This window comes from Cygnus olor, chromosome 21 (genome assembly GCF_009769625.2).
Source record: "Cygnus olor isolate bCygOlo1 chromosome 21, bCygOlo1.pri.v2, whole genome shotgun sequence".
In the NCBI taxonomy this organism is placed as follows: domain Eukaryota; kingdom Metazoa; phylum Chordata; class Aves; order Anseriformes; family Anatidae; genus Cygnus; species Cygnus olor.
Window position 1 is genome coordinate 5513903 of NC_049189.1, and position 21896 is coordinate 5535798.

Sequence of the window (21896 nt, forward strand, 5' to 3'; positions counted from 1 at the left end):
AGCTAGGTAGAAATAACCCGCTCTTAAAATGAAGTAAGAATGTGTTTACAGGAATTTGCAGAAGCTTAAACTATTAGTTTAAAAATGGTTAAACAGGTGCATTTTGTATTCCTGGGACCAGACAACAGGGATTGTTCTTAAAATAATTAGCTTGCTATGCTTATAGCTTCAAGAAATCTTGAAGATTCTCATTTTTCTTAGGAAGAAATCCATTGATTCTTAAGTAAGAAATATACATAACTGCACTTTCTTGAAGATATGTCTGATTTCAATGTGTAAGAATCAAGGTGCATCTACTCTAGGCCTGATCTTTCACTTTAATAGCACATGACTCTGCTTTACACTGGTCTCAACAGCAGCTCAGGTTGGTAGAAAACTAGGCAGTGGCTGGATGAAGTCTGGATTCCTTTGACTCAAATTTTTCCATGGCACACAGAGAGGAGAGAGGGGAGCACACTAATGCTACTGTACCTGTTGTCCTCTGCAGGGAAGACTCCTGATGCTGGGCCAAGCTCCTTGTACAAGAAGCCTGAAAGCTTTGAAGAACAGTTTCAAAACCTCCAGGCAGAGGAAGCTACAAGTCTGACTCCCACCACGCTTCTCTTCACTGCACTGGAGCTAGTTGTTTCCACAGAAGAGCCTCCTGTTCTTCCAGCCACGTCACCACGGTCACAGGTAAAGAGACAACGGGTAACTGCACTGTACCTCTGATGCAGACAGAAATCTCCTGCAGCTAAGGGCCAGTTTCTTCTTTTTTAGTTAAAGGTAAGTGCTTGCCTAACACCAAAGCCATCCCTCAGAGGCAGCTCTCTGTCTTGGAGACATCTAAGCACTCCATAAACAGTTCCTTTAGTCACTTCTCTTCCAGGCCCTATCTCTCCCTTAGCTAGCCATTTTCATTCAGGTTCAAGGCGTGGAAAGGCAGTAGTAGCACTTGGCAGGAGAGGCAGTATGTTTTAATGCTCCTTGCTGGCCTTTCTTCCTCACATGTAAGCAGTGGAAGCTTCCCTCTTGGTTTCAGCTGGAACAAGAGAACGCTCCTTTATTCTGAAAATGAGATGCTAAGAATCCCCAGTGGACGAGGTGGGGGTGAGGGCTGGGGAATTATGAAACCTCATTAAGGTATGAAAGCACAAGGAAAATTTGCAAATGCTTCCGTGTCACTACAGAAGTGTAATCCATTGTCTCCTTGGTTTCTTGTGGTTTGCAGGCCCGGCTCAGGCAAGATGGGGATGTGATGCCCACCTTAGATATGGCACTCTTTGACTGGACAGACTATGAGGACCTCAAACCAGAAATGTGGCCATCAGCTAAAAAGAAAGGTGCTAAACTTACATTGCTGAGCTCCCCATCCTCTTTCCCAGAAGTCATTCTGTAAGTCTTTGCCTATGGTTAGTGTTCACAGAAGGTGAATTGCTGAAGGATATGAGATCATAGTGGTGGGAAAAGAGCAAAAAATCATAATGCTGATTGTATTTTGTGTCTTGTTTCAGCATGCTTATCATTTTGGATAGACAGTTTGAGGGCAAAGGAAAAATGATTAGATGGAGGGTTGAGAAGAAGGAAGAAGACTAACCTATAAAGGCTTAGGGTTCAGATTGCTGAAGTTTAAGGCTGTTTTCACCCTGGAATGATGTAGCCTCCAAAATAAAAACACTAGTGTGAAATTTTCTACCGGCATCGATTCTTTTCCGTAGAGAAACGCCGCAGTAAGAGCCCCAACAGTGGAAATGAAACCGTGTCATCAGAAGGAGAGCCGTGTGACCATCACCTTGACTGCCTCCCAGGTGAGGATCAGCATGATAGTTGTTTCTCCAAACACGAAATTGTTTGAAATCCAGCCCAGGTTCTAATATAAGTAACCTGATTTTTAATACTGTCAGGAAGTGGTATGCCCAGGGTGCAAAGGCTCTCTGGGCACGTTGTGGGAACAGAGGATGTCTGTAAGACAGAGCTGTCTTGGATGCCATAGTTCCACAGGGGGGTAAACCAGCTATGCTGACCTTTGCTCCTGTCTTGCAGGCTCGTGCTGTGACTTGCGTGAGCACCTCTGCAAACCACACAATCGAGGCCTTAACAACAAATGCTATGATGACTGCATGTGCACAGAAGGTGAGTTCAGCTTCTTGCTCCCCCGCTTCCAGCTGGCTTTAGTAGTTGGCCAAGTTGTCTGGGAATAGCGGTTTCTAGGCAAAAATAGGAGCCAGCTCTGCTGTTCTTAGCCTTTCCCTGCCACTGACTCACAACATGACCAATGAGTCATCTAGGATATCTTGTTTTCTCTCTTGGAAAAAAAGAATCCTGATATCTACAAACCTATCTAACAGAAGAAGCCGTTGTATGGGGCTTTGAAGTCTCTCAGACTATGAAACTGTATTACTATCCTTGTTTCACATGAGTTTATGCTTACCATGGCATTTCTGGCTTAATTTCAACTGAAACTGTAGTAATTTAGTAGGTATGGGCAGGATGTGGATTTCTGTTTCTTAAAACTGTTTCTGGAGAATCCACAGCAGCCCTTAATAGACAGTTACGTTATGAAGGTGTTGGAAAGCACTCTTCTAGTCTGAACATATTCAGGATCAGCTCCAGGCACGGGGTCTTGTCTGCCAGAACACTGGCTGCCAAGTTTTGTGACCTGTCTTAAGTACCTAGTGACTTTGACCAGGTCATTCACCTACTTTTTAATCCAGTTAAACCAACTGATTTCCTGGAGTTGTAATGTTAAATGATAGTCTTCATTTTGGGCGTGTCATGCAACACTTGAAGGTCCTCATCAGAGAGGATATTCTGATAGATTAGCCTAGGAAAGTGTTTCTGCAAGTCTAATGAGTGCTGCCTCCAGCCCTGCTTTATTTTTAAGTTAGTTGTTAGTTGATGACAAATGTGAATCTTCTGTAGCACTAAAAAGATCCCCAGAGACAGAAGGTCCAGATAAGACAGCCAAGATGCTTAGATAAGAGCCAGAGCTCTGATCTCCTGTGCTCTTCTTTCTGGGAAGCCTAACTGCCCTGGAGGGATTGGTAATGAGGGGCAGAAACCCAACTTCAAGGTAGCCTGATCTCAACATAGCCCAGGGCACGCACTCCAAAAGGCTGCTCAGTGACCTGTGACATCGGATGGGTCTTCTGTGTACAAGTACTCGAGGACAGTTTATGGGCTGGCTTATTACAGAAGCTATAAATCACCAGCTTTCCCCTCTCTGGAGGTGCCGGCACTGTTGCTGTCTGCTCTGGAAGTAAAGAGAGTTGCAGTTTCTGGGATGGTAAGTCAGTTCTTGGCAAGAACTGTAATGATCAGATCCAGGACAACTGAAAACCAAGGCTTTCATGGAAGTCACTTGCACGTAGGCTGTCCCCCGTCTGGCCCACCTATGTATGCATTCTGTTGTAACAGACAATAGGAACCACAAGATATATCAGTACCAGAAACCAATGAGTTAGCCTGACCAGAGGCTCCCATTGCCTTCCACTGCCATGGGAAACTCTATGTACTGATGTTTGGTTTGGGGTTTTAACAAATAAATCCCCACCCAAGTATTCATCAAAGATATCTCACATAGCTTCCTTCAGACCCAGCACTTCTAGCATCTGAAATAGAGAAATTGAAGGAGATGAGCAGTGAGCTTTGGATCAGACCTCCCAGAGCTTCAGTCTCTTCCCTCCTCTCCCGAAGCTTCAGAGAAATAAATAGTGAGGGGAGCTCCCCAGCCACTGCTGCTGCACATTAAGTCTATGGTAATTTCCCAGTGGAGAGATCACTTAGACAGTAATGGGAAGTAATAGAGGGAAACCAAGCAGGGCTTCCATAAAATCACTGGAAACAATTGGGATAATTCATTGGTATTTCAAAAAGCCAGTGAAACCTTCTGCCAGAGCCAATGAATCCCAAACCAGAGCAGTGAGCCAAGCAGGATAAATAGCAGGGCCAAGGAATTAATCTGCCCTGCCCATGTGAGCCATTCCTCTGCCACCTCATTTGACACAACCCAGGCTTCCCAGGCCTGGGACTGTGCCCGCTGCAGGAAGTTTTGTCACAAACTGAAGCTGGGAGCTAACTGTTTGATATTACTGCCGTAAGGAGCGTCAGTCCCTCCTGCTCACCATGCTTGGTTTTTCTACAGGGCTACGCTGTTACGCCAAATTCCACCGGAACCGAAGAGTGACCCGGAGGAAAGGGCGCTGTGTGGAGCCCGAGTCGGCCAACGGAGAGCAGGGATCATTCATTAATGTTTAGGAGGGCGGGACTCTATCTCCTGCCTGGACGGTCGGTAGCTGGGGTCAAACCGCTTATACCTAGCAGCGGGGATTAGAGAGAAAGTCAAGCAAATGACTGAAGCTGCAGGACAGGCTCCAACAAGACTGAGGCTGGTGTTAATCATAAATAGAGTGGTCTCAGCCTTTTCCATACCAGGACTGTATTCCCCCCCCCCCCCCTTGACCTGGGTCCCCCTCTCCCAGTTGGCTGGAGATGGTCCTGCCTGCCAGTCTGATGGCCCTGGCAGGGAAACGCTCTGCAGTTTCATCTCCTCCTCTCAACAGAGTCAAGATATGAAAGATCCTTCAGGTCAAGGGGGAGAGGTAAAGCTTAAGCCTTACCTTTCAGCTGTTGTTTGAGAAGAAACATAGATGCTCCTTAAGGATCAGAGGTTCTTAGAGGATAGGAAGCTTGTAGCCTCCAGGTGGAAACAAAAATGGGAGATGAAGATGGATCAGCAGGAAGCTGACTGCCTGGGTGAGAGGGGACCCTCTGACGTTGCTCTTGCTCTCTCCTTTGTTCACTGCTACAGGCAGATATTCCCTACCAGTTACACACTACCACTTCCTACCTGTCTTCTTTGGGACTATCCGCTCCCATCCCTTCCTGCCTCTCCTGCTCCCGCAGAACAACCTGGTTTCTGCAAGGACGTGACATCCCAGCCTGCAGCTCTCACTCATTAGTTATCCTGCCAAGTCTGTTATTTTTAATGATTATTTTTAGGAGCTTTCTGGGGAAGTGATAGTTTTCCTAGTGAGCCAAAAATAAAGTTTTTGGTAACAGGAGATAGGAACAGGCTGTTCCGTTGTAGTAAATCCTGTGACATGTTGCATGTGTGTTTCCATGATATGTAAATAAAGCTATGATAGATATTCTTTGTGAAACTCTTCTGCTTCTTTAACTGCACCTAAGGATGGGGCAGGAGCTGGAAGGGCCTATAGGAGAGTTGGCCAGCAGGTAACACTGACACCTTCAGGTAATCAAACAGAGCAATTGTGTCACTTGGTAGAAAAATTTCTCTACCCAAAGTGGGTATTTAGGCTGCCCAGTATCCTCACTCAAATTGCAGCTAACAGTCTATTTCTGCCTGGTAGCTATCCAGATATTTAAAACTTCTCTAAATTTACTAAGTAACTACTGACTTCATTGACCTATCAAGGCAACACGGCTGCCTGTGTTATATGGGAATAGTGTTAATCGATAAAGATGTTCTTTTCTACTGTTGTCATCCCCAGCACCCTGGCTTCTGGTGGGAGACAGCTGTGAAGCCTTTTAAATGTTAAATTCCATAACCTGGATGTTTACAGCACTTTGTGTAGGAGTAGAAATATTAATCCTGGTGCTTTGGTCAGAATCCTCTTTATGCTGCTTCCTTAAATCCCCCTGTGTTCCATTAGGGGAGGCAAACCTCCATTTTGCACTCTCTTTCTAGTGTCACTCCGCGTTGTGTATTCACTCGGATGCTGCTAGCATAATGGTTTACGCCTCTAATATGAGTGCCCAGTCATGACTACAGAGATATGCTGTGAATACAGTAGTAGTTCTGACCCACATCCACCTGCACTGCTAGGAGATGCACCAACAGAGGAATTTGTAAAGGAGGGTTTAGGCAAAACCTGACGCTCATCTGGCCATAGCTGTTTAGATTTTTACTTACAATCTCAACCCCAAAATTAGGAGCAAATAAAGGTAGTTTGGCTCCAGCTCTGTGCCGTGACAGCAAGGATGCAATTTGTTAACCCAGAGAGAGAAATGCAACCCCTCCCTCAGCCCAGATGCAGAATAGTGGGTGGTACTGCCAGTGCTATTGTCAGTGAAAGCATAAAGGGAAAAAGGCCCTAATTGATCACAGTCAATTGCAGAGCTCTCAAACCCCAGTCTGTGTGACACCGATGAGAACCACATGCACAGTCTTTATCAAAGCCAGGTTTTAATACCACAGTGCTTTCCAATATAAGAGCTGAGGTCTGTGACGGACGAGTGCAAATAAAAGCAAAGCTGGAAATTTTGCAGGGATCTTTATCCTCGGTGAAGCAGGTATTCATTGCCCCACATATTTCAAGAATCCTTGTAGGATCCTGGGCAGTGTTTTGAACGAGACTATGTTGCAAATCATGTGCAATACAAGCAAGGGTGAATTTTGAGCCAGAGCTTTTAGATGTCAACAGGGGACCTCTTGCTTCTTCTGCTTCAGGTCTGCTATTAACTGAACATAAAGGACAGCTGATTCTTAATTGGTGGGATTAGTTAAATGTCTAAGGACAGTGAAAATGGAGTTAATTATAATGAATCGAGTCACAGGATTATTGGATTGATTGCTCGCATTGGAGTTTCAGAAAGAGAGCTCATGACCAAGACTCATTCTTTCTGAATCAAAATGTGATGTTGCAGAGGTGAAGCAGAAAGGGTAAGCAGCAGTGGTGTGTGTGCACGCTGCACTGCCACAGCAGGGCGAAAAGAATCAGACAACCTGATTTATAAATCTGCCAGATAAATTACTAACTTCACAACTGCAGTGCAAAGGAAAGCTGTTGAGTAAATAACATGCCAAGATGTAAAATGCGAGACAAGCTCATGACATAAAACCCTAGGGCAACATTTGTAAAACAGCAAGTCCAACCCACTTCTGAGCACCAGAAAGCTTTTTAGTGCTGCTCTGGGCTGTCTCAGGGGCCTGACAGCAGTTGCAGTGATATTATCACTAGGTTACATTTAGCAACTTTCCCCTTCCTTCCCAGTATCTACCAGTTGCAATGCAGTCAGTGACAATTCTGCCTTTGGGGGCATTAGTTCTGAATAAGAGAGGGAGACAAATGTCAAGCAAGTCTTGTTTTATACGTTCTTCTCAACAGATCATTTGAGAAACTCAAATTAAGATTTCACACAAACTCAGCTTCTCTACTGCCCCCAGAGAACTTAATTCTCTTAGAAGATTTTACTATTGTCTTGAAAGGACTTTGGATCACGCCCAAAACAGCCATAGCAGGGCTCTGTGGAATATTTTTGAAAGTTAATTGCAGTACATGCATGCAAGTAAGGTGAGTGACAGTCACACCCAAACTCCTGCTCTATAGCTACTGCTGTTAGCAGCCTCACAATGAGTCCGAGGGGTATACATCATTTTAAACCACTTCTCCAAGGGTGAGAATCATTAGACATGGAAAAGAGAGGACAGCGTGCTGATTTGACATAATCACCTCAGCAGCTGCCTGCTCTGTGAATGCTGTTGAATCTCAGAGATGTTGCTGGCAGTTGCCAAAATGATAACTGCAAGGGAGACGAGGAAGGGAAGCACAAATTAAAACACTTGGGAATCAGTCTGTCTCAGGTCTGTAATAGTCTGCATTCATTTTAGCTTGGGGGTGTTTTATTGAAACCCTCTCTCTCCCCCCTCCCCCAGTAATTACCGTGTTGTCAATCCACAGCGTGTGAAAGTGCTTCAATTTCAAACCCATGCTATACTAAATTGTTCACAGCTATGCCAGTCAGACTCTACTACATAAAGCCCATAGAAAACATTGCTTGCACATTTTTTATCAGAAAGAACGAGGGCTGTTTTCTTCTTTGAACATTCTGAGTACAACAGTACCACAAGTACCCCATAAACTCATTTCTGATATGTCAACTCATTTTTTAGAGGGCCAGTTAAAAAGAGTAGTCCCTCAATTAGATCTCTAGTTAGATTTTAGAAAAACAGAGGAGTAGCAGTTCCTTGCTGAGATTAGAAGGGACTTTTTAATTCTATCTTTCAAGACACCACATTAGTGTAATCCTCCCCACTCCCTACAAAACGTTGCCATAGACTGTTTTACAGTGAAGTTCCTCCCAGCGTAACAAAATGTCTTCAGTGTCCCCTCTGATCCAAATGATGTTTCTGCTTGCTGATTTCCCGCTGGGATCTAAATTTGCAGAGCCGGGACAACTTCTGTATGTCCTTACTCACTCCCTATTCAGAAAGGCTCTATTGATACTACATGCATCTGTGCAGAGCTCATGTTTTCAGTGCTCTTGGCTCTGCGGGCAGGGCACAACTCAAAGACACCACGGTGGCTGTGGCTGCAGTCATTAGTCACCTTCAGACTAGACCCCTAGTGAGTGACAAGAAGGCAGAACTGTCAGCGGTGAGCTTGTCTCTATCTCCATCGGCCAGATAAGTACAGCAGGAGTAATTGTGTTAATGCCCATACCTCCCCACAGAACTGCTGTCACCCTGCACACCAAAGGCACAGTGTCCTGAAGATGCAAAGGAAAGCATTTCTGCCTTATTTGCCTCACTTTTATGCTGCCAGGAAGGGCGTCAGCTGTGTATTAGGTTTTTACTTGGTCTACACAAGAAATACTACCAATACAATTGGCGTAAAGCACCTAATTGCTGGATATTAGGTGCAGTGAGCTGAACTCACCTAAATCAGTCTTCTAGTTAGGAAAATCTCCGTATCCTGTTTCCAGTCTCCTGGGGATGTCTGCTTCTCCCTGCAGGTCTTCTTTAACTTGCTGCTTATCTTTGTCACCATGTTTACATTGCTTTGAGTTATCAAGCCTAGGGAAGGGAACAGAGGCAGCAGGTTACACGGAGAGGCAATTTACAAGGTACAAGCAAAGCAAAGAAGAGATAAAAAACAACTAACCCCCAGATCAGGTAGGTGTGAGAGACGTGCAAATGCATAATGTCTATCATAGCTCTCATTGTTTTCATATCCATGAGATCATTAAGACATTTCTAAGTCCCCTGAGTCCATGACATGCAAGCCCAGGATATAATAAGCAGGGCTGAATTAATTGCACAATACTTTGATGAACAAAATGAAGTAAAGTGCTTTTATTGTACAAGGGGAAATGAATGCTTTGCATTAAATAGCAGTCACATCAATCCAAATTATGGCTCACACTGCATAAATGATAATGAGACTCCCTGTCTCACTCAGAACAAGTGAGAATGCTGAATGGAGTAAAGACACCCACAAACTGCTGCATCTGAACAGTGTAAGTGCTGCATCTGAAGTATAAGTGCTTATGCTTAAAGTGGGCTGCTGCACAACAGTCATTTGTCATTAAAACAAACCATAATCCCTTGCTAGATACTCCTCCTGGTAGAAGGGCATCTCTATTGCAGCTTGTACCCAAACACTGAGCCAGAAATATGGACATTCAGTGCTCTCTTTATCCTTTTCTTTTTTTCTTTTTTTTTTTTTTTTCCCAGATGTCAAATCTTCTTTTTGCCATTTAGGGTAAAATCCAGTCCTCAACATCACTGGGACAATTAGCACTGATCCCATTTGACACCAGTACTTCTGTGAATAGAGGCAGGGCTTCCCTGCAGGACACAGAAATGTAAATGAAGTCACAGCTGATGTGGCCATAGATGAGTTATATTTCAATCTTTCATCTCATAAAGTGTCACAATAAGAGATTTCTGGGGGGGACTTCTGTGGCTTATTTTTACTAATGTTTTGAGCTGAGTGAGTCTTCTTTTTCTGCTGCTTTTTCTGTTTAGCATTTTATAGATTATGTGATTTTAGCATTTAATATTTTGCCTTGGGAGATCTTCAAATGTGCTGCATATTAGCAGTCAACAGGACTCAGGATGCAGTGAAGGCCAGACAGGGCTTGTTTTTGGCTTGTGTGAATGTGTGAGTGTAGATTCAACACTGCATGACTCTTGTACATAACCTTGCACTGCACTGCTTGAACTGGAAATGGTAGCGAAGGGTGACTCATAACATTTCCACATCCAGCTTCTGCAATGAACTTCTGACTCCTTGCTCATTCCTGAGAGGCCCCATCTTTTCTGTAGGAGTAAATTACAACTGACCAAGTAAAATGTCTTGGTCTTACACTGCAGACAGGTAAAGGATACATTGGGAGAGGAAGGGAGGGTTTGAGAGGGGTCACCCTTACTTCTTGGTTCTCTTAGCTCATTGCCATACCTGGAGAGAAGACTGCTATTATGAACAGGGCAGGAAAAAAAAAAAAGTTGTAGCTCTACCATGGGGACTTGTGTTGATCACCTACCTACCAGCTCCAAAATTGGAAAAGCTTTCTTTCAGCACAAGACATGGAGAACTCCTGATTTCACCAGGCTTTTGCACAGAGATCAGTCATCTTGTTCTAGGGAAAAATCTAGGGCCAAAGGAACCAGCTAAATACCTGCCAGCTATTCTAGCTACGTGGCTAGAGACTCCAGCCCTCAACCACAAAGACTGACCTGAACATGACATGGTTATTGTGTGACACAGCTGAGTACAACTAGCATCCTGCATTTTTTTTATTGGTGTCTATTAAGAGCACCTTTGTCACTCCTCACACTTACTCCTTTTTTGTCACACTACTGGTGGGCGCACAAAATCTTTCTTTTTCCCCAGAACGCATCTAAGTCCTAAACACACATTATTAACCTTTAGACTCTGCCTACATGTTGGACCAGATGATCCCAGAGCCCTTTTCCAACCTAAATGACTCTATGACTCCATGCAGTCCAAGTACACTGTCAAACCTTCCCTCAGCTGCGTTACCCGTGTAACCAGCAGGAAGAACTATTTGGATGGATGTTTGGAACCAACAAACTCACACATCTAGCCTAGTGGTGCCTTTCCATCTCGGCGTTCGATACACGTCAGGTAGCTACACTACTCAGGCTACTTCCTCACCTGGAATACAGCCGTCCGGTAAGAGATCCCCACTCGCCATCCAGTCCACAAAGGCACCCTCCAAAATCCCCGTGCATGTGACAGAGGGCGCGGTGCGGGGCAGGGCCCAGGCCTCCACCTCCCTCCAGACCCTACAAAGGAGCTCCAGAACCAAGGCTTTCCCTATAGCGGAGGGGCCAAAAGGGCGGTGGAGCCGGCCGGGCGGGTACGGGGCGGCCCTGGGGGCTGAGGCGAGGCCGCGTCCCGGCTGCTCCCGCCCCGCTGCCCTCCTCTGGGCGGCCCCGGGCCCGGCCCCACAGGGAGGCGGCCCCGCCGCCGGGAGTCCTGGGGCGGGCGGGCCGTGGCCATGGAGCTGCCTGCCGTCAGCCTCAAGGTACGGGGGAGCGGGGCAGAGCCGCTGCCGGGCTCCCCGGGGCGGAGGAGGCCGGAGGGAGCAGGAGGCGGAGGCGGAGGCCGGGGCTGAGGAGGCTCCCGCCGGGGTAACCAGCGGGGGGAGCCTGCGGAGCGGGCGCTCGGCCCGGCCGCCCTCTGGCAAGGCACCAGCCTTGAGCCTGGTGGGTTGTGGAGGGCTTTGAGGAGGAAAAGCGGGAATTTCTGAGCTTTCTTCATCACGCGGGTAAACGCTGCGAAAGCTCTCGGTCGCCCAGGCCGGCAGGCGATGACTCCGAGTTGTCTCTTAAGGGCAGCTGCTGAAGTGGCCGAGGAGTGGGCTGGGGCAGCTGCCTGCCAGCTTGTGTCCCTGCAGCTGCCCGCTAGCCTGTGTCCTTAAAACTTGTGTCCCTGGAGGTTCCTAGCTCAGGACCAGGACTAATCTAGGATAAACACTACCGAAGAGCCTGAGGAGGCAAAGTTTTTGCTTGTCAGGCAAAACGCCTTGGGAAGGTGATCCCATTTGTTTTGAGGTTATCAGCACGTAGATAATAGAAGTTGCTTTTCTGGTTTTGGGCAGGGAGGGCTTGAATGGGAGTAATCTTAAAATTTCCTTAGGTATTTGATAGACAGAAATGGGAAATCAGGGACTTCTCACGGTTGCATTAAATTTTAACTTTAGGAAGAAGCACATCCTTGCAGAGAAGCTATAGGAGGCTAAAATCAATCGTTTGCTTTTGACATTGCTGTTTGATATTGAAGCCTTCCCTAATACCAGGCAGATGAAACTTTCCTCTATTTTCCCTCCTTTTATCATGTTTTCAGATCCCTGAGACTTCCAGGCGCACGTGTCCCTTTTCCCAGCTTCCCTGTTTTGTGTATCTTGTCTGGTATGGCAGGTTTCAGGAGCCGCCTTTGGTTAAAACTTTGCCTGAGGAATGAAAGCATCACAGATCACATCAGGTTTTGGCTGCTATTGATTCACAAAGCTGCGAGCGGTGGGAGCCTTGGAGCAGGCTGCCCACGGGTGGGGAGGACAGCGTTCTCTCAGCTGCTGTTAGGAATTCAGCTTTGTACGGGAAGGCTTTCATATGAATGTGCTAAATGAAAGCTGAGAGTTCATATAATCATGTTTCCCCCTCTTAATAGCGCACAGAGAGAAGTGACTTCCCTTTTTAGAGGCGTATAAGCAAATGGATTCTTCAAGGCCTGTCATGTGGATTGCATCACATTCTGGAAAGTGGCTGATAATTTGCGCTGACAAATTTCAACTACTGTGCAATTCCCAGAGCACTAGAAGATTAAAAGGTCTTGTGTTCTGCTTTGGTTTTTAACTGCGCAACCCCCCCCCCCCCATGTTAAAGCAGTGAAAAATTACATCTAATTAAAAAAAAATTGCCAATGAAATGCATGTTCCACCATGGGAAGTAGAAAACAGACGTAGTTCCTGAATGAACGAGTCACCATGACAACATAACTAAAACCTTGCTGTTCTCTTGTTTTGGGCAACCATTCCCTAATCTCTTCCTGGGTAAGAGTGACCTTGACCTGGACAAACTATTTTCAGCATTAAGAAGTAACTTTTGTCAAGTCTGCTGGTACTGCTCTGGGGCTGAAGGTCTGCAGCATAGTGAGTTAATAATTGTACCTGCATCTTTGTACTGTGCCTGAGTTATGGCTGCTTCTCTGAAACACATCACAAAGGTGGGGAAGGCTCTTATTTGGAGACAGACTGGGAATAAAACATGCTGCTGCTATTCATTGGCATTAACTGCTTACAGTTTCTGTGAGATTAAAAAGATGAGCCTCATGAAAGAAAACTGCAAGAAAAAAAAAAAAAAACTCCAAGAAAACTGCATGACTGAGTTGTGTTTGTGCCAGAACACAACAATGTTTTAGCTTTGAGGTCCCTCTCTAAGCTACTTGCAGATGAGGAATACACCCATGGAACAGCATCTACTGGCTCAGCTCGAGTAGTAGTGCTTATTTTGTCAGTGAATGTTTGACAGCTATGATTATTGCAATAACTGTGCTGAACCTTGACATACAAAGTTTGATCAAGCTTGGACAATGCCTTACAATGCATGCGCCTGGAAACGTAAGTTTTCATTTCAGGCATTTTCACGTGCTAGGTCACAGAATTATAAAATGATTTTTATTAGGAGAGACCTCTGTATGTCACCTAGTTCAACCTCCTGCTCAAAGCAGAGCTAACTTCAAAAGTAGATCAAATTGGTCAGCTCAAAATTCAGCTGACTTGTAAAATCTTCTAAGGATAGAGCCATTACAAGCTCTCTGGATAGCCTGTTCACTGCTTAACTACTCGTTATTACTCTCAGCTCGCCCTGATGGGATGCTTTGAAACACATGATCATCATCTTGCCCAGAAGAGACGGGCACCAAGTTTCTACCCCTCATATTTTACTGCCCTCAACATTAGTTCAACTCTTAGGAGTTGTTTCTCTAAAGAAATAATGTATGCCCTTCTTAGGTATGGACAGATTTCCTTGAACAGATGGAAGTAAAGTAAATTCTTCCGTCTTATTAGGAGACTGCCTGCAAATTACCTAATCTTTTGTGGTGACTGTAGCCTTAAATCCCTTTCATTAAGGATATGTTTTCTATGTTAAAGCAAACCAAGACCATCAGCAAATTCCATACTGCCCTGAAGAACTGTCAGGTAACTCAGACTAATAGCTAGGAGGGAATGTTAGTTTATCTTCATGCAGTCCCCCATGCTATCATCCCTCATTTACCTGACTCTATGCTAGTGACTGAGCATGCTTCGTAATTTAATAACTGCAATATTGATCTAGACAGCTTTAAAAAAAAAAAAAAAAGCATTAATTATGTTAACTGGTGAGCCTTGAGGGGTCTTGTGGGTATGTAACATGCAATTAAATACTACCTAATTAAGAATTTCCCTGATGTTGTGATAGTCTCTTGAGTAAATGCTATTTGCATGTCTCCATTCTTACCCAGGAACATGTTGTATTTTACTGATTTGTTTGTGCCTGGTCTCTGTGGTACAATTTGGGAGGAGGGGGAAGTAGCGGGAGGTGGTGAAGTATTTTGTAGGCTTTTGTGAGCAATTAAATATATCATTATTAAAAATCTGTTTAAGCAGTGTTTGAAGTTATGACAAAGTCTGGGCTTCTCAGGGTGAATGCCCAGCAGATATGCTGGGGTACCGCAGTGAAGCGAGAGCTTTATCTTATCAGATATCTACATTGTGATATCTTAGCAGAACAGTACAAGCCACAGCAGCTGCATCACTCCTGTTGATTTCCTGGCTCTGCTTCACTTGTCACAGCTTCATTGGTTATTAACCCGCCTTAAGCGACTAGTTCTGTGTGAAGCTAAAGCACGGGTAGAGGTTTTGAGCCAATAAACATAGCAGGGTGTTGGTAGAACTTAAATATTTATTTTTTTAGTGTCTTAATGCCCCTCTCTGCATACAGCTTTCCTACGTCAAGCAAGTAATTTAGTTCTTCTCTACTTACCCATTTCCCAATTGTGTGTGTTTTTATATTTATATATATATATATGGAGGGGGGTAGGCATGTTTCAGAGGGGTTTTGATAGTTGCCTCTGTACCAAAGTCAGTGTAAATGCCAGTTGGAGCCATTCTCACGGATGGGGAAAAAGGAAGAATGCCTGCCTCCCTTGGATCCTCTGATATGTAATAGAGTTGGGTCCTGGCTTCAGCCTTTCCCCCGTGAAGCTGCTAACAGGCCCTGCCTTCCATGTCACTGTTTCCATACCTGCTTAGAGAGCAGACACTGAAGAGTAATCTCCCATTGTCAAACATAGTTGAAATTGGCCTGCAGGTTCAAAAGCAAGTGAACACATGGATATATGTATAGGAAAGAGTGAAGTGGTATATTTTTGCTCCCATTTGCTGTTTTAATAAATGCGTAGAGTATATCTCCTTGGTTACAGAAATGTCAAGTGCTTGTGAAGAGAATCCTTGCATGACTTCTTCCAGGGAGACGCTTTCTTTTTGGATTTGTTGCCTTGAGCAGCACAAAGATCAGGATCATTACGGACACCTGAAAAGTACAGAATCTCTGGTAGTGTTATCTTATTGCTACTTAGGGCATTGTCAGAACTTGGGCCCTGGTGGCGTCACTGGGGATGAAAAGAGCTGCGTACTGTGGCAGGATCAGGTCCTTAGGCTCCTAGAAGATACCTTCAGGTCTGTTAATATTGCAGCGAGGTTAATCCACTGTTCTTAACGTGTTGGAAAGAGGTAAAAGGAGGATTTACACAGGACTACAGCAAAATTGCTGGAAGCTTCAATCTTGACTATCCCTGGACATCGTGGATGCCAAACTGGTCATGTATAAACTGCTAGCACAGTGTGAATGAGATTGCCTGCTTTCTGTACAAAGTCTTGTGGAGTTCCAAAATCAATAATGCATTTAGGAAAGACTAAGTCGGCCTGAATCAACTGTCAACAGAGATGACAACAGTAATGAATGACTATAGTGTAGCACCACAGGAAATACTCAGCAACAGAAGCAGAGAAAAATGGTTTTGTCTTCACTGTCCCAGTTGCTAAGCCAGCTTTCTGCAGTGGTTCATGGGTCCAGAGCACTCTTGGTGATGAGATAGTGTAATTTCACATCAATCTTCCCCCGGTTTTCCCAACTTGCTGACCTGTCTTCCTCTCTGTTTTTCCACAGGCCATCATTCTGGTACACTGGCTGCTTACAGTGTGGTGAGTAACTTGCCTGGCCTGGGTGAGAACAGGGTATTCCTTCAAAGTAGGTATGGGATGTTCTTGGGGAATCAGCACTCCCCATTTGTGCCGTGTTCAAGATCCTAAGCCCAAGTGCTTATATGGGAGGGATAAATGCAAACGCTGTTGCAGGCTTATTGTGAATTTGGGCTGGTTTTTTTTTGTCTTGTTTGGCAGGGGATGCATGAATTACTTGTTTCCAGCTTCCTATGCCTGGGGAAATTTCAGTATCCTTGCAGTGGGGATCTGGGCTGTTGTACAGCGAGATTCCCTTGATGCCATCATGATGGTGAGTATGAGAGTATTTGCCTCGACCCAGCTGCTTAGGGAGAGGGTGGAGGGCAGAAACAGCTCCTTTGAATCAGTGATGATCTTCAGCTGTTCCCAATATAGCAGTCAACAAGTCAAACTCACTTTTTTTCCCCCCAAGAGAGCCTGGATTTTACTTAAGCACTATAAACTGTGGTGAGAAGCACTCAGTATCCATTATTTTGCTTCCTGGGGGTAAGGAATATTTGATTATTATTTTTATACCAGCTGTTGTGACTTTTTTAATGCCAGAAGAGGGCTCAGTGTTTAGTATGCTTGAGTTAGAGGGGCTTTATAAATCCCTTCTCTGATCATTAAAGAGATTGGCAAGCAAAAATAAACAGCCTTGGAACATATCACGAGAAGGTGTATAATGGATGTGAAGGAAATGCATGACGTACGAGATCGTATGCTTAGGAATCTGTTTACCTGGGGTCAGTGTCAAGGGTTAGAAATGTGTGATACTGGGGTGAAGACATGATTGTGTGAATGCAGATTTTCCAGCAAACAGACCCTGTAACTGACTGTTACTCCTAGTGGTTAATCCCCTGTTCACCTTACATCCTGTTCTCTCTCTACTTCCAGTTCCTGACTGGCCTGCTGCTCACAGTCCTCACAGACATCATTCATGTCTGTGTCTTCTACCCTTCAAATGATTATTTGACTGATGTGAAGCGGTTCAGTATAGGCATGGCGATCTTCAGCCTTCTCCTTAAACCTGCGTCCTGCTATTTTGTGTATCAAATGTACCGGGAGCGTGGAGGAGAGTACACCTTTAATATAGGTAGGATGCTTCTTCTGCCTCTGCATCCATGTGGGCCCTATCCTCTGGTGTTTCTACTCTGTACCCTTCAGCCTGAGCCTTGTGCAGCTGGATTCTGTCCCCCTTTCCAGGGAGGGGGATGGCCTTTGTCTTTCTCATGTCTGTTTTCCTCTTTTGTGGTCCTGCCATGTCTTAGTCCTTAAATTTGCATTCTTCCTCTTTCCTTGCAGACCTGGAGTCCTCGTCTGACAGCAATTTTGCCCATTATGGTATTGACACAACTGCTGTCACTCTTATTCAGTGTAACTCAGGTTTTTCCTCTCTTCCACCTCCTGCGTTTTTGTGGGCTTTTTGGAAGTCTTTGGGTGTCCTTCCCTCTTTGTCAACCTTTTATTTTCTTTCTGTGGGGAAAGTAAAGGCAGCATCCTGTATAGCTGGATTATGCCTGAGAAGGAAAGAAGCTGGATTTCCTATCTCTGTGCTTATGTGGGTCTCATCTCCTAGCTATCCTGAATGCTTTGGACTTCTGTTTCCTCACCTGGTAAATGGGACTGATGTTTACCTCATGCGAATTTGCTTGGAGGCACTCGTTTTTCTCCTGGTTGTAGTTGCTCATGATAATGTGGCATACTTGCCAGAGAGAAGGGCTGTGGCTGGATGTTCTCAGCTTCTTTGCCAAGCATGCCTGGTGCTAGTTCATAGTGGGGCAGCTGCCAGGGATTGTTTGCTGCATGGGAGTTCACCCTGGCAAAACCAGCAGCTTGGCACAGTTAGCTTTTTTTCCTTCCTAAGGCTGTGCAGGACAAAGGATGGTGTAACTGACATTGCAGTGTTTGAAAGCTGTCACCTACCTTCTTTGCTAGCACCAAAGCAGTATGAGGCTTCCTGTGAAAAGAGGTGAATGCCTCCAGGGAAGGAGATGTCACTGAAGGAAAATGGTGGTTTCAGGGTGTTATGTGCTATTTGCATCTCTCTAATAGTGGAATGTGGATGTCTTCTCCATCAGCTGCTTGTGCAAATGCCAGGCAGATTTGTCTCAGCTATGTCAGAACGCCTGTGTGACAACTGTGGTGTTCTGCTATGGGCTGTGTTTGTGCCAGTTTATGAGCTGCTTACTGCTTATAACTGGGATTTGACATCTGTATCCCATGGGAAGTATAGGTATCATTACGGAGTGACTGATTTTCTCCCCCTTTGCTTGGAACTTGGGAATATTCTCCCTTTTTTACCACACTATTCCAACACAGGCATACTGTCAAAGAGTTTCTTCCTAGGCACAGGTTGGAATTCAGTCACTCTGCAGTTTCATATCTTCTCCTTAACTGTCTTTCTCACAACACTCAATAAGAACTCTGTGCTGTTTTCTGCTAAATGTGGCTGACAAACTTTCCCTCGTTTTCCTAATATCTGGTATTTTCCTTTTGAACTTAACTGTGCTGTGTCTTTTTTTTTCTGGTCCTCTCTCATTTTCTTTTCAAACAGGTTTTTTTCAGCTTGGCAGCATTCTTGCTGCGTAGAACAAGCCTCTCGTGGTTTGGGACCCACCTTTGGTTCAGGTTTTGCTTTCTAGCCATGGCAGATGCCTGGCTAGAGCTCTGGCACAGAGCTGTCTGTGCACATTTTTGGTTTCTGTCCTTTCCCCGCTCATCCCCTGGACAGTAAGGTGATTTTTGTACCAGTCTTGTACCATGGACAAATTGTTCATAGTGCAACTGAGAGCACTGCTGGATTCCAATGTAGTGCCATGGTGTGGCACACTTGAGACATAGCTGGGTTGTTGGAAGAGTGGTTCACAAATGAATCATGCACTTAAGTCCATGCTGTCAGCTGGCCGTGGTTCCTGCTGCTTCTGTTTGTTGCAAGTTCTATTGATTTTTCCATAAACTCATCTCATAAACTTGATCTTGCTGAAATATGCTATTACAGCAGCCTGCTATGTTGCTATGTATTATTGCAAATTTTGCCTTCTAAACAGCCCCATGGCTAAAAGCGCTTCTTGGGGAACAAAGGGGCATGTTCAAATACACCTCAGCTATTCTGCCTTTGTTGGAAGGATGTTTTCTTACCTTCTGCCTGTATACTGAAGGTCACAGAACATGTACTGGGGAGCTGGTAGAGTAGCCAATGTGGTATGCTCCTGAGCTTTTGGTTTCTTCTAGAGGATTCAGTTTCTGTGCTTTTTATTTATTTTCAAGCTTGTTCTCTTCCCCTTCTGTTCAGGTCTCACCCGTGCAGGCCAGGATCGCAGCACCTATGAGCCAATTGATCAACAGGATGCCTCTCCGCAGTGGCCTGACCCAAGCAAGGCAGCCCCGCATCCATACTGAGGTCCTCATCTGCAACAGAACGGACACCTCCCTCACCCAGTCCAGCCTTACACTACTCCCATGTCTGTTCTGATGGCACAAGACCTGCTACTGAGCAAATAGGAGAGGATGTGATTATACTTTTCTTTCACCTCCCTGAAGGTTAGGCAGAGGGGTTCCTGGAGTAAGTCCAGAAGATCTCTAATAACATGTTAAGCACTGTGACTTTGTAATTCCTGTACACTTTCCTTTCCTCTCTCCCCCATATCCCTCCGCTGTATATGCAAGTGGATGAACCTACTATGTTCTTCCAGGTTTTGTACTGGGCATCCTCTCTACTGTAAGTAAGGGAACCACTCAAATACTCCTGGACAAACTATCTTTAAAAGGCTTACAGACTGCTCTTAACACAGTTCTGCCTGCTTTCGTGCTGATACATTTCCAGGAAACATCTGGGAGTTCCTGGGGGGTGTTTTTGATATTTTTTTAATTAAGATTTATGACCATAACTCCCTGTGCTAGCTGTGGTTTTGCATACAGCTGATACATTGGTATCAAATGCTCTTGCTGGACCAGAGAGTATTCACTGATGCTTTTACGCAAGTTGAATGTCCTTTGGGATACTTAAAATGACTGTTAAATGTTGATTATAGATGTTCTGTGCCTTGAAATGTCCTTCCGCCTTCAGCTGCCTGTCTTAACAGAACTTGAAATGTTACATTTTTCTAAGAAAGCTATAAAAATGAACACAGATTTTGTGTTAGAAAAATTACACTGGTCACCTATGTCTTATTTGAAAATGTATGTATTCCCAAGGATTTGGGACTGTAGCCAGGCAGTCTGGGAGTGCCATTATGGGGCAAGATCTACAGGGCTTCAATGGTGTTAGTGTAAGCTTTACACAGACACGTGATGGGTACTGCAAGGGGATGTGTGTGTGGGTGATGAAGATAGGCTAGTAAAAGGACTGAGAAAAGGAAGAGGTGGGTTTGTGTAGCTCTACACAGCAGCAAACTCTGGAATGTGTCAAACTATAAATACTCATCTTATGCACAGCAAACCTGCCCTGCTGTGACTTTCAGGGTAAAATACTTAGAAACCTGTTGAACACTTGTTTTTGTAGGAGAAAAGATTGTCAGCCTTAGCAGAATGAAAATACTAGTGCTGGGAAGATCTGTGTTTTTTCTGAAGCAAGTTCACATTCAAAGCATACATCTGTTGTTTGACAATTGCATTTCTCTTCCGAGACCTGCTGCTGTGTTGACTCTTCAGTGACCAAAAGCCCTGTTAATTTTGCTTTATCCTCTAGAAACATGCCGTTTCTATTCTCAAAAACAAGCATTTTTCTCTCATTTCATTCCTTTAAACATCAGCAGATGCTTCATTCCTTATTCTACACAAGCATTACAGCGAACCGCCGCTGTACCTGGACCATCATCACTTAAGCTTGGACTGAGCGTGTGGTAAATGCCATAAAACTGCAATAGTCTGGTTTAGTCTCCTGAGATGAGTGTTGTGGATTCACTTTGCAGACTGCCATGTAACAAAGCACTGGACTAGGAATCGGTCTACTCTGTTATCAGGTGGGGAAGAATGAAGAATAGGTAGGCAGAATTTTCTAGGTTTTATAGAACTGCATGTTCAGCTACTGCTTTTCAATTCTTCAAAATTGTACAGTGAAAGTATGGATCCCTGAATAACATGCTTAAACGCTCAGACGGTAAGCAGTTTTTCCTTCCCTAGACCAGTGGACCACAGACAAAATGGCTGCTTTAAATGCAAAGCTTTTTGAGTATTTGCATGAACATACGGTTACATCTAATGAGGCCTTTCCAAGCTATTCTCCAGTGGAAGAAAAAAATCTATCAGTACCCATCTAGCTGACCTGCTGTGTGCATTCCTGTGGAGAATTTAGATCTGGGGAGCTGAGAAGAGAAAAAACAAGGCAGGGTTATTAATATGCTTACTGTGAATCAGGGATGCCAATTTGGGGTGTTAAATCAGAGACATGACAGTAAAAACCATGCCCTTCTCCTGGCTTCTGAGGCAGAGGGCGGTTGTTGGTTAAAATAAGCACCAGTGTGCTCTCAGATCAATACCTGATGTCGGAGGGCTTGTGGGGCCTCATCCGGCCTGTTGTGTTGCCGCACAGCCTGGCCTCACCACAGCTCACCACAGGGCCCCTCTCAGTGGGGTCTCCTCAGCCAGACGTGCAGCAGGTGCAATGCTCTGTTCTGTTTTCTTGTTTTTCTCGCTAATTCTCCAGTGCTGATGTGCCCTGGTGTGTGGTTTTTTTTTTTGGGGGGGGGGGTTGGCGTTTCCTGCCTGCAGTGCTGCTGACAGGAGCCGGGGCGTGGGGCGCCTGGCGGGCAGCAAGGGGCACTGAGGTGCTGAGCGGGCACCTGGCGCAGCTACACCCGGGAGAGGCCGCAGGTGAACCACCCATGCCCCACCTCGTCTGGGTCGTGGTGAGGACTCAGCTTTAATTAGCCATGGGCGAG

The 21896-nt window shown here is 45.1% G+C and overlaps 3 protein-coding genes across 8 annotated transcripts in view; 2 read left to right on the forward strand and 1 right to left on the reverse strand.

The window, feature by feature from the left end:
- Positions 1-5127, forward strand: part of DRAXIN (dorsal inhibitory axon guidance protein) — a 13065-nt gene extending 7938 nt beyond the window's left edge. For all 3 annotated transcript variants that reach the window (XM_040533878.1, XM_040533879.1, XM_040533880.1), the window contains exons 3-7: positions 488-675; positions 1211-1322; positions 1698-1787; positions 2023-2112; positions 4124-5127. In XM_040533878.1, coding sequence (XP_040389812.1) covers positions 488-675; positions 1211-1322; positions 1698-1787; positions 2023-2112; positions 4124-4236 — 593 coding nt within the window. In that variant the 3' untranslated portion in view covers positions 4237-5127. The remainder of the gene's footprint in view (positions 1-487; positions 676-1210; positions 1323-1697; positions 1788-2022; positions 2113-4123) is intronic.
- Positions 1-11041, reverse strand: part of MAD2L2 (mitotic arrest deficient 2 like 2) — a 25270-nt gene extending 14229 nt beyond the window's left edge. The window contains exons 1-2 of one of the 2 annotated variants that reach the window (XM_040533884.1): positions 10905-11041; positions 8661-8797 (exon numbers count right to left, since the gene is read on the reverse strand). The gene's annotated coding sequence lies outside the window, so the exon portion shown is untranslated. The remainder of the gene's footprint in view (positions 1-8660; positions 8798-10904) is intronic. The other variant, XM_040533882.1, reaches the window with a different exon arrangement.
- LOC121058387 (angiotensin II receptor associated protein) lies at positions 10145-20164 on the forward strand. 3 transcript variants are annotated; one of them, XM_040533889.1, is made up of 6 exons: positions 11124-11277; positions 15962-15996; positions 16195-16306; positions 16912-17110; positions 17320-17358; positions 19310-20164. In XM_040533889.1, exons 1-6 carry the CDS (start codon positions 11251-11253, stop codon positions 19414-19416), a joined length of 519 nt encoding a protein of 172 aa, XP_040389823.1. In that variant the 5' UTR covers positions 11124-11250; the 3' UTR covers positions 19417-20164. The 3 variants fall into 3 exon arrangements, with proteins under 3 accessions (XP_040389822.1, XP_040389823.1, XP_040389824.1); XM_040533890.1 differs by lacking the exon at positions 17320-17358 and having other exon boundaries at positions 11141-11277; XM_040533888.1 differs by lacking the exons at positions 16195-16306; positions 17320-17358; positions 19310-20164 and having other exon boundaries at positions 10145-11277; positions 16912-17049.
- Positions 20165-21896: the final 1732 nt, after the last annotated feature.